This window comes from Anticarsia gemmatalis, chromosome 20, assembly GCF_050436995.1.
Source record: "Anticarsia gemmatalis isolate Benzon Research Colony breed Stoneville strain chromosome 20, ilAntGemm2 primary, whole genome shotgun sequence".
Classification (NCBI taxonomy): Eukaryota; Metazoa; Arthropoda; class Insecta; order Lepidoptera; family Erebidae; genus Anticarsia; species Anticarsia gemmatalis.
Window position 1 is genome coordinate 5042800 of NC_134764.1, and position 13810 is coordinate 5056609.

Below are 13810 nucleotides of genomic sequence, written 5' to 3' on the forward strand. Positions count from 1 at the left end.
TTAAATGTGTTTGGTTAATTTACTGCATTTTGTGAAATGTATTGCAATTTTGTTGAGAATGATGCTAAATAGCTATTACGCCTTCGTCAATAGGAAAAATAAAAGCTTCTTGGTATTAAGATATACCTATATGGTAGAAGAATAACAAACCGAAAATCGCAATACATATACGATATAACAAAAATATTTAAAAACTTAGTCATAGATAATTAAACAATAAACACAGCGTAAAATTGAAATGCTAGCATAGCGGTTTTATTTTAGGTCGTTTTTTATTTTAGCATCTGGTACCTACGGTAATTTTTCAAATAAAAGTTCTAGAATTACTTTACCGTTTTCGAACGTAATAGTTTCTTTCACAAATACCAAAATTGCCAATTAACTTTTAATTTGTTTTTACTACAATTTAGAATTAAATTTAAAGATCAGTTCATAATAAAATATAAAATATTTTTTTACAACGCTATAATATAAGTATTTAAAATAATATCATAATATACAAAAAATAAATGATAGAAGTCAGTCAACGTAAACTGTTACGAAAATGGCGGAAAGAATGATGGCGTCTATTTCTTTTCACAACGCAACCGAAAATATATGGTTGTCTCTTTCTTGCTCATTGAATTTCTCATAAAGCGTTGGGCACGCGTAGTGATCAATATGTCCACGTGATCTGTCGTCAGTCGCGACTCGCGTAATTGCAAATGCAAAATGTACAGGAAAGAAACGTTTGTGTTACAATGAAATCGTAAATATTTTGTTATTTTAAGTTGTAGTGTTATAGTTTTAAAATGCCTGCGTCTATTGGTGTCAATCTACGCGTAACTGGCCACTGCAGCCAAGGCGGGAGAAAGTACATGGAAGACTTGTTTTCCGTTGCTTATCAACAAACTGAGGACGAAAGGGATTTGGAATATGCATTCTTCGGAATATATGATGGACACGGCGGGAGCGAAGCCGCTGCTTTTGCCAAGGAGCATCTCATGGATTCTATTGTGAAGCAGAGGCAGTTCTGGTCGGACAACGATGAGGATGTACTCAAAGCAATCAGAAATGGTTACATGTTGACCCACTTGAACATGTGGAAAGAGTTAGGTAAACATCGAATTTCACGTATTTAGCAGTCCTAATTACAAGTTCTTATAGCTAAGCGCTTTATTGTTTAGTTTCAAGGAGAATTCTAAGTGACTGTACGAAATGTTTTGCTTGACCTTGTTGAAGTTATTCATATTTTTTTCTTGAGTGGTTTGACATTGAGTTTACAGGAGTTTTTCGAATGGTCATTGTCGTTGCCGTCTTCACTATTGCTTTGTTAGATAATAGTTGGCAGAACAAATTATCTCTGTTATTTTTTTTGGGAATCCCACTTACTTGGTCAAGTGAAAGCAGTTTTACCAGTTTGAGTTTTTACATTGGCCCAGGTTTCCCCTTACTAAAAAGTTTTTTATAAGGTCATTATTGCAGTTTTAAGTTATGATAATTATATTTAATATAAGCAAAGCTCTGGAAACTTGCTAATTTTAATGCATCATTCACAACATAAATAACAAATTCGTGTATTTTAATACACGAATTATAATTATGTATTTCAAATTCAAACCATCTTCGCTACAAGTATAAAAGCAGTTCTTTTGTTTATACTCAAAGTTATACCAGCTACAGAAGGATTCTTTGAGTATTCAAGCCTGTAAAAATGGCTTGAAATGGTAATTAATACTAACATCTACATTAGGTACCAACTACATAAATGAAAGAAGAGTACTGAATATTCTCTCCTAGGATCCATACTGCAAACATCCAAAATGTCATCCAATCATTTTAGTTCATTTGTTTTACTATGGGAGGTAGAAAGTTAAAGTTACTGTTTCATTAGTAACTATTTGCTTTTTTCAGAAAAATGGCCAAAAACAGTAACTGGGTTACCAAGCACAGCAGGCACAACTGCAAGCATAGCTTTCATACGACGTGGAAAAATATACATTGGACATGTTGGAGATTCTGCAATTGTTCTTGGTTACCAGAAAAATGGTAAGTCCTTATCTTTTGGTATGCTTTAGAGGAGATCTGCTCCAGGGTTCTCGGAGCTTTTGAGGAGAAATGCACCTATGTGGCTTATGTTTCTTGAGCTTTATCCATTCATATCTAGAGCATAAAATTAACAAAACATGATAGTAGTACATTGGTGCATTTCTGCCCCAAAGTACTGAGAACAATATCTAAAACTATATAAATCTAACTCAACACACAAATTGACTGTAGTATTATCTATACTTAATGCTTTCTTCAGTGATGAGCAATTTGTGCAGTGAAGGATATTCATAATGTAGATTCATGAAAATTTTGTTATTTGCATCATATACTCAACAATAATATGCCATACCTACTGTAAGCAACTCCTCTTGCTTTTTTTATTGGTGGTACTACCTAACTTAGATTCAAATAACATATTTGTACATTGGACCATCTGACAGACAGCCTTTGAGCATCATACTTTTGTTGTTGTTCGTAACATAATTATCACATTATATAATATATATATTTATTTATTTTCAACTTTCTAGATTGCGAGGAATGGGCTGCCAAACCATTGACTTCAGATCATAAACCTGAATCCACAACTGAAATAGAGCGCATACAAAAATGTGGTGGAAAAGTAGTGTCAAAGGCAGGGGTACCTCGTGTGGTATGGAACAGACCTCGTCTAGGACACAAAGGACCTATAAAAAAGAACACACCAATGGATGAAATACCATTTTTAGCTGTAGCAAGATCACTTGGAGATCTATGGAGTTATAATCCTCATAATGATGAGTTTATTGTCAGTCCTGACCCTGATGTGGGAGTTTTAGTCATAGACCCGAGTAAATTTCGGTAAGTAATGTAATCATTACACACTACAATATACTTTTAAGATGTTTTAACAACAAACTTAAGTATTGTTGATGACATCATTTCAGGTGTCTGATATTTGGAACAGACGGTCTGTGGAACATGATATCTCCTGAGGGCGCCGTCAATCTAGTTCAAGCGACAGAACGCCACAATGAGGCCGCACTGGTCGGCGGCAGCGCTAATCAGCCACGCGACTGGCTTAACCCATCAAAAAGTTTAGTAGATCACGCTCTAGAGAGGTACGTTGAGTCACTATTTTTTCTCCAACAGGGTACATTTAAATCGATTTAATCTTTAATTTATAAATTCGCCTCACAGGTGGTCAAACACAAGAATGCGAGCCGATAATACATCCGTGGTGACCCTGATGTTAGACCCGCCGGGTCCGCCGCGCGCCACCGTCCTGCGTTCCCGCAGCAGTGCCGTGCGCGCAGCCCCCACCGCGCCGCCCGTGCCCGCGCCGCCGCCCAGCGACAGCGCCGAGCCCGAGGCGCGCGCCGTGCCGCAGAACGGGCTCACCATCATGACCCGCTACTCCGACAGCGAGCGCGCCGCCGCCACGCTACCACCGCTGCCCGAGGCGCCGCTACCGCCCTGCGCCACGCTGGACGCGCGCCTGCCCGCGCCTCCGCCGCCCGCCGACGACTCGCCGCGAGACACGCCCGACCAGGACTCCGACGACGCGATCGTCAACTATGGCAACCCAGCCGAGTCTTATTTCATGGCGCGTCTGCTCAATCGCACCCGTGTCGTTAATACGCTATCGGCCGTTCACGACGAGATCGCCGGGGAACTGGCTGCGCGAGCGCCTTCCGAACCGCGTGACCGACCACCCGCGCCCGCTACGGTGGTGCCGGATACCGAAGGGGACGGCGACGCTGCGTCCGCTACGCGTCCACCTCTGCCGCCGCGCACCTCCATAGTGGAACCGGCTAGCCCCGTAACGGAGCCGGCCCGCGCCGCCGCCGATGACGGTGGGATACAAATTAACGAAGTGTCCTCTAGTTCCCCGACGGAAGGTCCGCCTCGCGCTCGCGGCCGACGTCCCCGCACGGATCCGCGACGCGATCCTCCCCCCGCCGCGCCGGATCGTGTTCTTCGTTCGCATCACGAGGCCGAACCGCCCCAGCGACCGCAAACGCGACAGGCCGCGACCCGCACGCGACCTCCCGCCGCCGCACCTCCACCGGCGCCGGCGCCGCCCGTCGACCGCGTCGTGATATTAACGCGCCGCACTCCAGCGACGGCTACCGCTACGGCCACAGCCGTACCGCCTCCGCCCCCACCGCGGACGGACCGGCCGGTGGCGCCCGAACCGCGGCCTTCGTCTCGCCGGCCGATTCCGGTGACCGTCGAGCCCTCTCCCGTCGAAGAGGAAACCAAACGCGGAGGATCTCGCTCCACCCGCTCCCAGGGAGCCGCGGCGGTCACACCGCTCGCACAGAAAATTACGCGCAGTATAGGACTGTACGCGCGCGAGTTGCGGGGCGCGGCTGCGGCCGCGGCCGCCGCGGCGGGTGCGCGGGCGGGAAACTCGGCGCGCGCCCCGGGGCCGGCGCGGCGGGCCCCGGCGGCGCGGCGCCCGCCCGCGGACCGCTCGAAGGAGAACCTCGGCGCCGCGAGGGGCCGCGCCCGCGCCCGCGCCGCGCCCGCCGCCTCGCCCTCCCCGCAGGGGGGCCGCCCGCGCACGCGCCGCGCGGATAGCCCGCGGGACGAGGGCGAGGTGCACTCCACCACCGGGGAGTCGCCCTCGCCCCCGTCGCCCGACGTGTGCGCCGGCGCGCCCGCGCCCGCCGCTCGGCCGCGCGCCCTGCGCTCGCGCAACGATGCGGGCGAGCCGGCGCGGGCGGCGCGCGACGCGACCGCGTGCAAGCGCACTCGCTGCGGCGAGGACGGCGGCGGCGGCGCCAGCAAGGCGGCGCGCCTGGCGCCGGAGCGCTGCGCCCGCGCCCTGGGCAAGCGCGCGACGGGCCCGTGGGCCCCGGCGCTGGCGCTGCGCAATCGCTTGCGGCGTCGACTAGCCAAGTAGTGCGGGAGCGATCGGTGCCGCTCGCCTCGCTCGGCGGGCCTCGGGCCGCTCGTCCGCCCCGTACCGTCGAGGTCGGATCCAAAGATGACTGCGTCGTATACGGTTGATTTTATGTTGTTGTTTTTTAATGTTTCCGGCACGGTTGCCGGTCGTTAGACGGTTAGGTGTCCGTTTAGTTGTGTGACGTTATTTCCGTGGACCGCTCGGGTGCGGCCGTGGAGCACCCGCGACGTCGGCGGGGAGCCGCGGCCGCCGTCGACGTTAACTATAGTACAAAAAATATTGTCTAATTTTACTATACTTACCGTGAGGACCATGAGGATTTTATTAGCCCTAGTAGATATTTATTTTCACTATATTTATAGTTGCTATCGTAATGCATTTAACAGTAGGCGAAATGTGAATCTGATTTTAAATGTAACGGTGTTGAGTCAGAGGCTACGTAGTAACTTCCGGATAGAATTCTGCCTTATAAAGCGAAGAGTACGACATGTATTGTGATTAAACATAGGACACACTTTATAAATAATTGTATTGATGATGCCTTTCTCCATCCACGGCTCCGTCGATGTAAAATTGGGAGCCACTATATCATAATAGTTGACAGTTTAATGTTGTCTGCATGTGGCACTTAAGCTTTAGACAGCAGTCATTATGTCATTGATCCGTTTATAATACACCAGTTTTTAGAGACATGTAAAATTTCGACACAAATGTTAACATACTGATAGTTATTTCATATACCAATATATATATTATTATATAGACAAATTCTTTATTATATAACAATCGGAATTATACCAAGAGTGCTTTCTCGAAATATAACGTTAATTAAGAGTGCTATTCCTAACTATTGTGAGAATAATGTACAGTCACATTTTGTACAGTTAACACCAAAATTATTTGTTTAAATTGTGCTAATATGTATTTTATATATAGATATTAGGGTAGATATTGGAGAAGTTATTCTTTTAGGAAAAGAATTGTGTTTTGTACTTCCTAATTAAGCTTTATTGGTTGTAGGACTTGATAGTAAATATTGTTACTCAGTGCCGGCTAGTTAATTCGTGACAGGGCTCGATCGAGCGGCGGCGTCTCAGTTTACACTGTAAACATATCTATTAGAATATGTAGTTCTACAACACACACAAAAGTGAAACTCAACTTATTCATTTTCTGTTAATTTTAAGTTATTGGTGCGTGAGCCATTGTTAGTTAATTCATTCATAGATCTCCTCTAATAGTTATCCATTTTTAATTAATGCCTTACACTATCCACCTCCACTTTAAATTTAACTATTGAAATAATGTGATTATGAGACCATTGATTTATATAAAAACCAAAAAGGTTTTGCGTGAAAGCAATATTGTTGACCACTGTAAAATATGATAAAATATTTTTTTAACAGAAACATAAGACGATTTGAATAGAGGTACCTAAGAATGGACTGAAGTTGTAATGTTAAGTTAAAGAGTCCAAGTTATGTACATATTAATAGAATAAATAAATGAAGGATATGTAATAATTATGTGCCTCATGTGTTACCGTAATAAATACATAGGTAAAAGTGTTCTTTGATATATTGAGATATGTATTTTTATTGAAAATAAAATTTATGCATTGTAATTTAGCTGTAAAAGAGGATTTAATATAATTTGTTAAGATAATTGTGTAAAGATTTTAAAGATTGACAGTCTGTCACTTATATTGTGAAATCAAGAAACTGTATAGTTTAGTTAATATTTTTTGTTTGGATACCTGTAAGGGACAGAATGTCAAGTTAACAGATGAATTGGTAACAATTTTGTAACATGGAGGGTAATAATGCCTTGCAAAAGTGTGAGACTACTCGGTCTTCACCACAGGTCGGTTATGGCAAATATAACGCAAACGATATAGATTGAGATGCTAAAACAAATTTATTACTATACATAATTGAAAGTAAAAGGATTATTGTAGATTTTATTTTTTGATTTAAATAAAGTTTGTATGAAATAATTGATGTATTTTAATATTCACCTTAACTTTCCTTGATCTCACATTACACGGCACATATAGTTACCTATTGTCGGTCCGATCCTCCATCTAGGAGCGACGTACAGGGGAACCGGGGCGTGCAAAACAATATTTAATTATTTTTTTTCCATACATTATTAAATTATATAACGATTACCGAACTAGGTATCTTTTGTGGCCTTTTCTTGAAATTTCTGTAAAAATAAAAAGCTTTTAGGTTTATTAGTAGACATCTCCGAATAGTTAAAATAAAAAGGTAGACAAGCGAAAAATGTGGATTGGTTTAAAGAATTCACAGAGCTTTCAGACATGCAGGTTTATGATTATCTTTCGCTAGCGAGTCATAACCCGAAGTGATAAATAAAACACTTACAAGATACCATCGTACATATACATTCAGAAAACTGGATTACAGATTACGGGTGATAGGATTATATAAAATTCTACAAATCTGGATATTGATAACGCAATTAATAAAAATAGTGGTTCTTGGACCTAATTAGCTACCTATATACCAACTAGTAACACAAAAAACTGCACCCCGTTAATTTATTACCCCTATATTTATTTTCCTGATTACCTAGGTATTTCTTCAAATTTGGAACTTAGCAGTTACATAGTTATAGGTAAAATAACAGTACACAAAAGTATTTTGCAGGCAGAATTTTGTCAAGGCTCGTAAAATCAGTGCATTGCAACAGAAAAAAATAAGTAAGTAGGTATCTATTAAGGTTTATGAACATCTTGCTAACATTATATTCCCCGATAATCGAAGCAGCGCGTTCAAAATAACTGTTTCACATCCCAGGTAGTTTTTACGCCTCGGCCAATGAATGCGGAAGCTATCGGTCCAGATGCATCGTCCCCTAACATGAATGGCTACCAACCCGCCCTATTTTTATTCGCACCGCTGACAAACCACGCGCACCCGCTCACCCTACTATTTCAACTCGGCTAGGTTATAGTTTGGGCGCGCGCTCTAGCGTCCTGCCGTGCTCCCTACTCGCCGGTCGTCGTCAGTTACGCGACGATCGTATTATGTGTCGCATCTGTTTATTTACCGCAACTCGATTAAAATGTGACTGTTTGGTTATAAATTGTGGAAATAACTATAAATATATTAAGCTAAGGATGTGGCAGTAACATTTTCATTTTGTGTATGATTTTCCAGTGAGTAAAAACGCCGTATTGACATGAAAAAACGCGGGAATCCGTAACCTATCGGTAGTGCAGTGCGTTTAGTTTATCGATCGTGTTGTTGTGCATGCTACTGCATTGGTGCATTCGAAATAAACTCTGATGTAGTTGTTTACCTCTCACTCAGCTTTCTCGTGCTTTACTTTGTAACTACGCAGAATCGTGTTAATAATAGCTGTGGGGTTAATAGTTATCGATCGCAGATGACAGTAAACAACATACAATCAGGGTTGACAAACACAAGTCGCCGGTTTTCCAAATTTTGATCACGTTCCCAACCGGATCCGAATAAATAAACATTGTTAATAGCGTAAAAAATAGCAAACTCGCATTCCTTATGTGGCCTAACAAGCTCTACTAGTTTTTTTACTCAACTGTAGTAATAATTCGGCGATTTATTATTTGCCGTTTGTAGCCATTATTGAAGAGCGATTTGCTGTGAATTATAATGTGTATCACGCCTTAGAATACACGGTACATACGTAGTAACAACGTATTTTAAATCTGCTTAAATAGTTTGAAACGGGGCTAGGCATGTCATTTATTTCATTCATGAAATGGAAAATATGTTGATATTTTCGTAGATTTTTGTTGTTTCGTCTTGCATAAAGGTGTTCAACCTAGGACACTAATACTCCTATAAAAAAACGCCATGCACTCCAGAGAGTTATTTAAAGACCTAGCACCTAGTCTCTACATAGAGAGTCATGTAGATTCAGTGAGACAATGCACCCGTCATGCTAGTTCACGGTCCAGATAGTTTGTGTGACGCGCGTGAAACCTTACACGGGCTGATTATTGTGGACAAAAGGGACCCCAACACAGAGCTTGAGAAAAACAAGATAGAAAACGTGCTATTTTGGAAAATTAACTGAAACGCAGGGCTCGTCACAACATTTACAAACAATTCATACTTTTACACCTATAGAATTCTATATACTTTTTTACGATGTTATCTGCGCAGTGCTCATATTATTATGTGCCTGTGGTTACGTTAATGTGTTCATAAGTTTCAACTAAGTAGAAATTATAGTCGAGGGACTTGAATTCAACCCTTTTAAAGCCTCGCAAATGTCCAAAATGCACTCAAAACATTGTCACTAAGTAATCGACGACTTATATTAGCATAACGCAACATGCGAGCCGATGCCGCTAGCATTAATTAATAGTTAGATAATATTGTCTATAATTAGGGCACGTTCGATAACTGTGTTTACTAAATAATATGTATTTGCATCCAATTAGCTTTCATATACAACTGTGAGCATTTTCCTTGTGTTCGTTTTTGTATTTTAGTTCTTTCCTTCCTCGACTGGCTGCAACTAAAGCGTAATTTAACACATTATGCAGTACAATTAATGTTTCTTTTTCTAGGACAACGTCAAATAAATATTGTTTTGTGGAAGCAAATAGTGCTTAATACGGGGCTAGATTAGAAACATTAGTCACAGATGCAATTTTTATATCGGGTGGTAGATTCTATCTTCAAGATTTGAGCTGTGTAGGTACAGGAAATCTACATAATTCAATTCTTTTTCACACAAATTTATATTTGATATAGAATTATGTACAAAATTCATTTTAAAATAACAGAGCTATAATTTCCCAGTCTTCCGTTTTCCATGATATATGTTCCAAAACTTAATTCTAAATAACAGAGCTATAAGCTATATTTAAAGCCGGAAACAAGAGAACATCCTGGGTAATAGGCTAATAGCTATCTGCAAGTTTAGCTTTAGAAAGTGGTAACATGCAGAAATCTGTTTCCGCAGTTCATTTCTGGTATTCGCATCAGAAGACCGTTACTTGAAATTAGCTACACCATGTCTTCATGCCGACCGTGATAAATGTTTAGAAAATGGCAACATATCGTGGGATGAAACGAAAATAAGAAAATACTAAAATAAATACTCCAATTGTTCGCTAAGGGCTGAAACTACCTAATAGAAAAAAATCTAATTATATTATTATTCATTACCATATTTATTTACCATCATTTATACTTATTTTAGCTATTTACAACTCTCTTTCTCAAGTCGCTATGCCTAGTTATTTCACCCCTTCGCGCTAAACAAAATGGTATTGTTTGCATTATCATTCTTAGTAAACATAAATCATAACAATAATTAATTATTATAGCTAGGTACAGGAGTATAGTAATACTCCAGTGTTAATTCTCGTGTATAAAATGTACTACCAATTGCAGATAAATTCAATTTTGCCACTGAAAAATAAAATGCCGTAGTTTTCCTCTTGATAAACCCACGAACGAAAGGCTAAGTAAAATATACATTTTACGGTGTTTACCATAAAGATTGGTTTGGTTTGGTGCCAAACTATATCGTAAACAAGCGACAAAGTACCATTGGTTTTTTTCGTTAAAATTTGGCAACATTCGAGTCACACTTCGAGGGCCATTAAAGGTTTTCAACGTCCAGTGGCTTAGTTTTTTGTTTACCTCAGAAAATCATAGAATTGTTACGTTATCTCAGCACGTTTTGGTAGGAATTAGGTAGAATTTTTCAGGTACATATGAGAACTGTGATAACACAATATTTGTATAGGTAGAGTTGTAGGAGATAGTTGAATATTTGTTGAAGATTATATTTATGTATGATAGAGCTTTTACTTAAATTATGAGTTTAACCATTCGATAAAGCTACCAGATTCAGCTTTCTCTAGTATAATTTTGATTAAAACTTGGAATTATTAAATTGTCATCTGAATAAGGACGATTCTTCGATCAGAACCCGTCTATTTACAAGTTATATTCATCTTAAATCTTCCGAGTTGAACGATAACAATAAATACTAATGAAAATAGTAATAATTTAGCCAATCAGATAGCTGTATTCTCATAACGGAAGCTGTTAACGTATTACTGGCTGTCTCATGATCTATTTACCTAATTTATATTAGTTGTTCACACTTCACAACGGATTGCGGTAATTAATCTCAATCGCTGTGTCCTTCAGCCAATGACACTTCATTTGCATTTGAATTCTAGTTTAGTTTAAATTGTTCTGAGATCATTATAATTTGAAACAGTCCATTTGTAGATTATTGGTAATGTTGATTACCAAGCTAATGAAATATCGGCGAGTTTGATACTAAATGCTAATACATAAGAGCAGACTTCGAATTACGTAAGTCTAGCGTATAAAATGATAATATACATACAGCGTATCTATCACATTATCAACGACTAACTACCTAGCATTATGCATTCTTGTATCTTCCCGAACATCTTCCTAAACGTTTAGTAGAGCCGGTAGAGCCCTTCTTATTGTCGTCTTTTCTGATTATTCGGCAATATCCTATGTAACATGCATGGACTTTTTTCTTAACCTGTACAGTCTATCGTTTTTTACTTAACCTAACCCTGTACTGAACCATTGTGGGGCAAAGGTCTCCACCATACTTTTAATCTGTTTCTCCTTATCTCCATTAGATGTTTAGATCATCGTACTTACGCGTAAGGAAAGGTTTATGTTCCACAAATTCATAGTAGTATCTATTTAACTAATAATGAAAGAGAAACCAAATCATTTCCGTATCTCGGAGCACCCATAATGGCAGCTGTACCTTCCGGTTTTCACAGTCCATTGAGTTAGCATTGTGATATTGTGAACGTTGACAAATACCATTGAATAACCATCGAGTCGCAATAAAATGTAAATAATAAGTAGTACTGATTTGATACTTTGCTTGTTCAAATCTCTATTCATTTTGGTAGTTTCTGCCGCTAGTATTTTTGTAATATTTTGATTGTGTTTTTAACGTAACTAAGTTTTATGATATAGCAGGATATGAGAGGAAATAGATACATTATTTTCTTATCAACGACAAGGCGTTTAAGGGTCTACATGTTCCGTGTAGAATGTGTTTCGCAGGACTTGGTTCATGTATTTGCATTTGTAGAATAATCGTTCACATAAAGTCTTGTGTTATCTATGTATTTGCAGACTTTTTTTTTTATTTAACTGATTCTAATGCCAACGTTTCTAAAAATATATTATGTTCGATAGTTCGTAATACGTACAACGACCATAATGACGATATAGACAATATTCTCAAGCTGACAGTATATTGACAAACAACTTGCTAACTTGTTACAATAAAAAACTGCGCGAAAGTCAAGCCTCTTACTAAATATTTTTTGTTTTTGTCTCAATTGATGCCGAGTTTACTCGATTTCTTTCGGTGACGCTCATTATAGACTATAGCCACCATAATTTTACGGGAAAGTGGACTTTTAGATAGGAACGGGGAAAGCTTTCTGTGTCAATCGGATGTTTGCCACTGAGGTGGTGTTAAGATATTTAAATTGATAATAATAGTGAATATTTCTGAATCGTTGGCTATAAATTATCAAGTAGAATACATTTAAAGCTAATGACTAGGGCAAAATAAAAACTAATAGGCTAAGGCAAGTGTGGTATCTGCCTAATAGGAAATTAAACTTGTAAATAAAATAACTTTTTTTTAAATATTATGTAGAGTATGCAGACTATGTTAAGTATTATTTTTTTGCGATCCATAATCTACTATTTCAAACCTAAATCATGGCCAACGATATAACTCCTAATTATTTACAATTCTATAGAGCAGTTAATCATGGGGTCTCCTCTATTTATCGCGTCGTATGGTGACCCTGTAAATAGAAAACATGGCAGCTAACCAGCGTCGTTGTTTAGTTCAGCCAGCGCGATTCAAAGATAGATACACTAAGCTGAACACATTAATTTTATCTCATAGAGTATGTAAAATACGCCTATTACATATAATTAAACGAAAGTACCGGAAGAACCGTCTTCTAACCGTATTTTTTACTCGAGTTCGGTTTTATCTCGTGCGGACGGCTCGCTGGATACACTTCCAATTTCAAATAAATGAAACTGAAAATCGATTTGACGCTTTGATTTTTTAAATAGGGAAGTGCAATTAGTTAACTGTGTATTATGTTCTCAATTACAGAATTTCGGTGTTTTAAAAACTAAATGAGTTTATAAACTAGTGAACTGAAGTGACTTGTCCAAAGATTTTCCTGTGATAACAAACTGATACCTAAAATAGTGTGTAAACTGTAAATATTTGTGTGGTTCGAGCCAAAGCTGAAATAAACTAACATGGGTAAGTGCATTTTTATTTACACCTTTTTTTTTCTAGTAAAACCGTTATATAATTATTTATTTGCTGTAATTACAACCCAATAAAGATACGGATGTATATTTTGTAAGATACTACATTAGATACCTGCTTTACCCGAAACTTATCGAAAGCTGCAAAATCAAACATCCCATATCTAGTCATAGCTAGAGATTTGCAAAAATCTGTAAAATTCTACCCATACAGCGAACAATGTCCATTTGGAACTGGCGAAACTGGTCATAATTAAGCATCTAAGAAAAGCCTTAAAGTAATCTTTAAGTAAAATGTCAAGTTCCATAGATAAGTAGCAACGTATTTAGCCCGAAGCCGTGTAGTTACAACACTAACTTAATACCGCCAATTAGGAATACTAGGTTATATCCCCGACTACTTTCATGTTAACTCAGATATTTCGCAATACGTTTAATGTTTTTATAAACATTCAGAGCGAGCCTGATCAATCGTTAAACGATCAGTTAAGCAATGTTTACTGCCTCCTTGAATGGTTGTACATTGGTAATTAAC

At 39.5% G+C, this 13810-nt stretch overlaps 2 protein-coding genes across 7 annotated transcripts in view; both read left to right on the forward strand.

Annotated features, from left to right (window-relative positions):
- Nucleotides 1–630: 630 nt before the first annotated feature.
- On the forward strand, nucleotides 631–6920 carry Pp2C1 (protein phosphatase 2C). The gene is made up of 5 exons (XM_076127366.1): nucleotides 631–1095; nucleotides 1894–2028; nucleotides 2562–2871; nucleotides 2958–3131; nucleotides 3211–6920. The coding sequence occupies exons 1-5, from the start codon at nucleotides 792–794 to the stop codon at nucleotides 4919–4921; spliced, it is 2634 nt and encodes an 877-aa protein (XP_075983481.1). The 5' UTR covers nucleotides 631–791; the 3' UTR covers nucleotides 4922–6920.
- Nucleotides 6921–7943: 1023 nt separating this feature from the next.
- Nucleotides 7944–13810, forward strand: part of LOC142981622 (uncharacterized) — a 54058-nt gene continuing 48191 nt past the window's right edge. For 2 of the 6 annotated variants that reach the window (XM_076127642.1, XM_076127647.1), the window contains exons 1-2: nucleotides 7946–8108; nucleotides 13112–13267. The gene's annotated coding sequence lies outside the window, so the exon portion shown is untranslated. Of the gene's footprint in view, nucleotides 8163–13111; nucleotides 13268–13810 lie in introns of all 6 variants that reach the window. The other 4 variants (XM_076127649.1, XM_076127648.1, XM_076127643.1 and 1 more) reach the window with 4 other exon arrangements.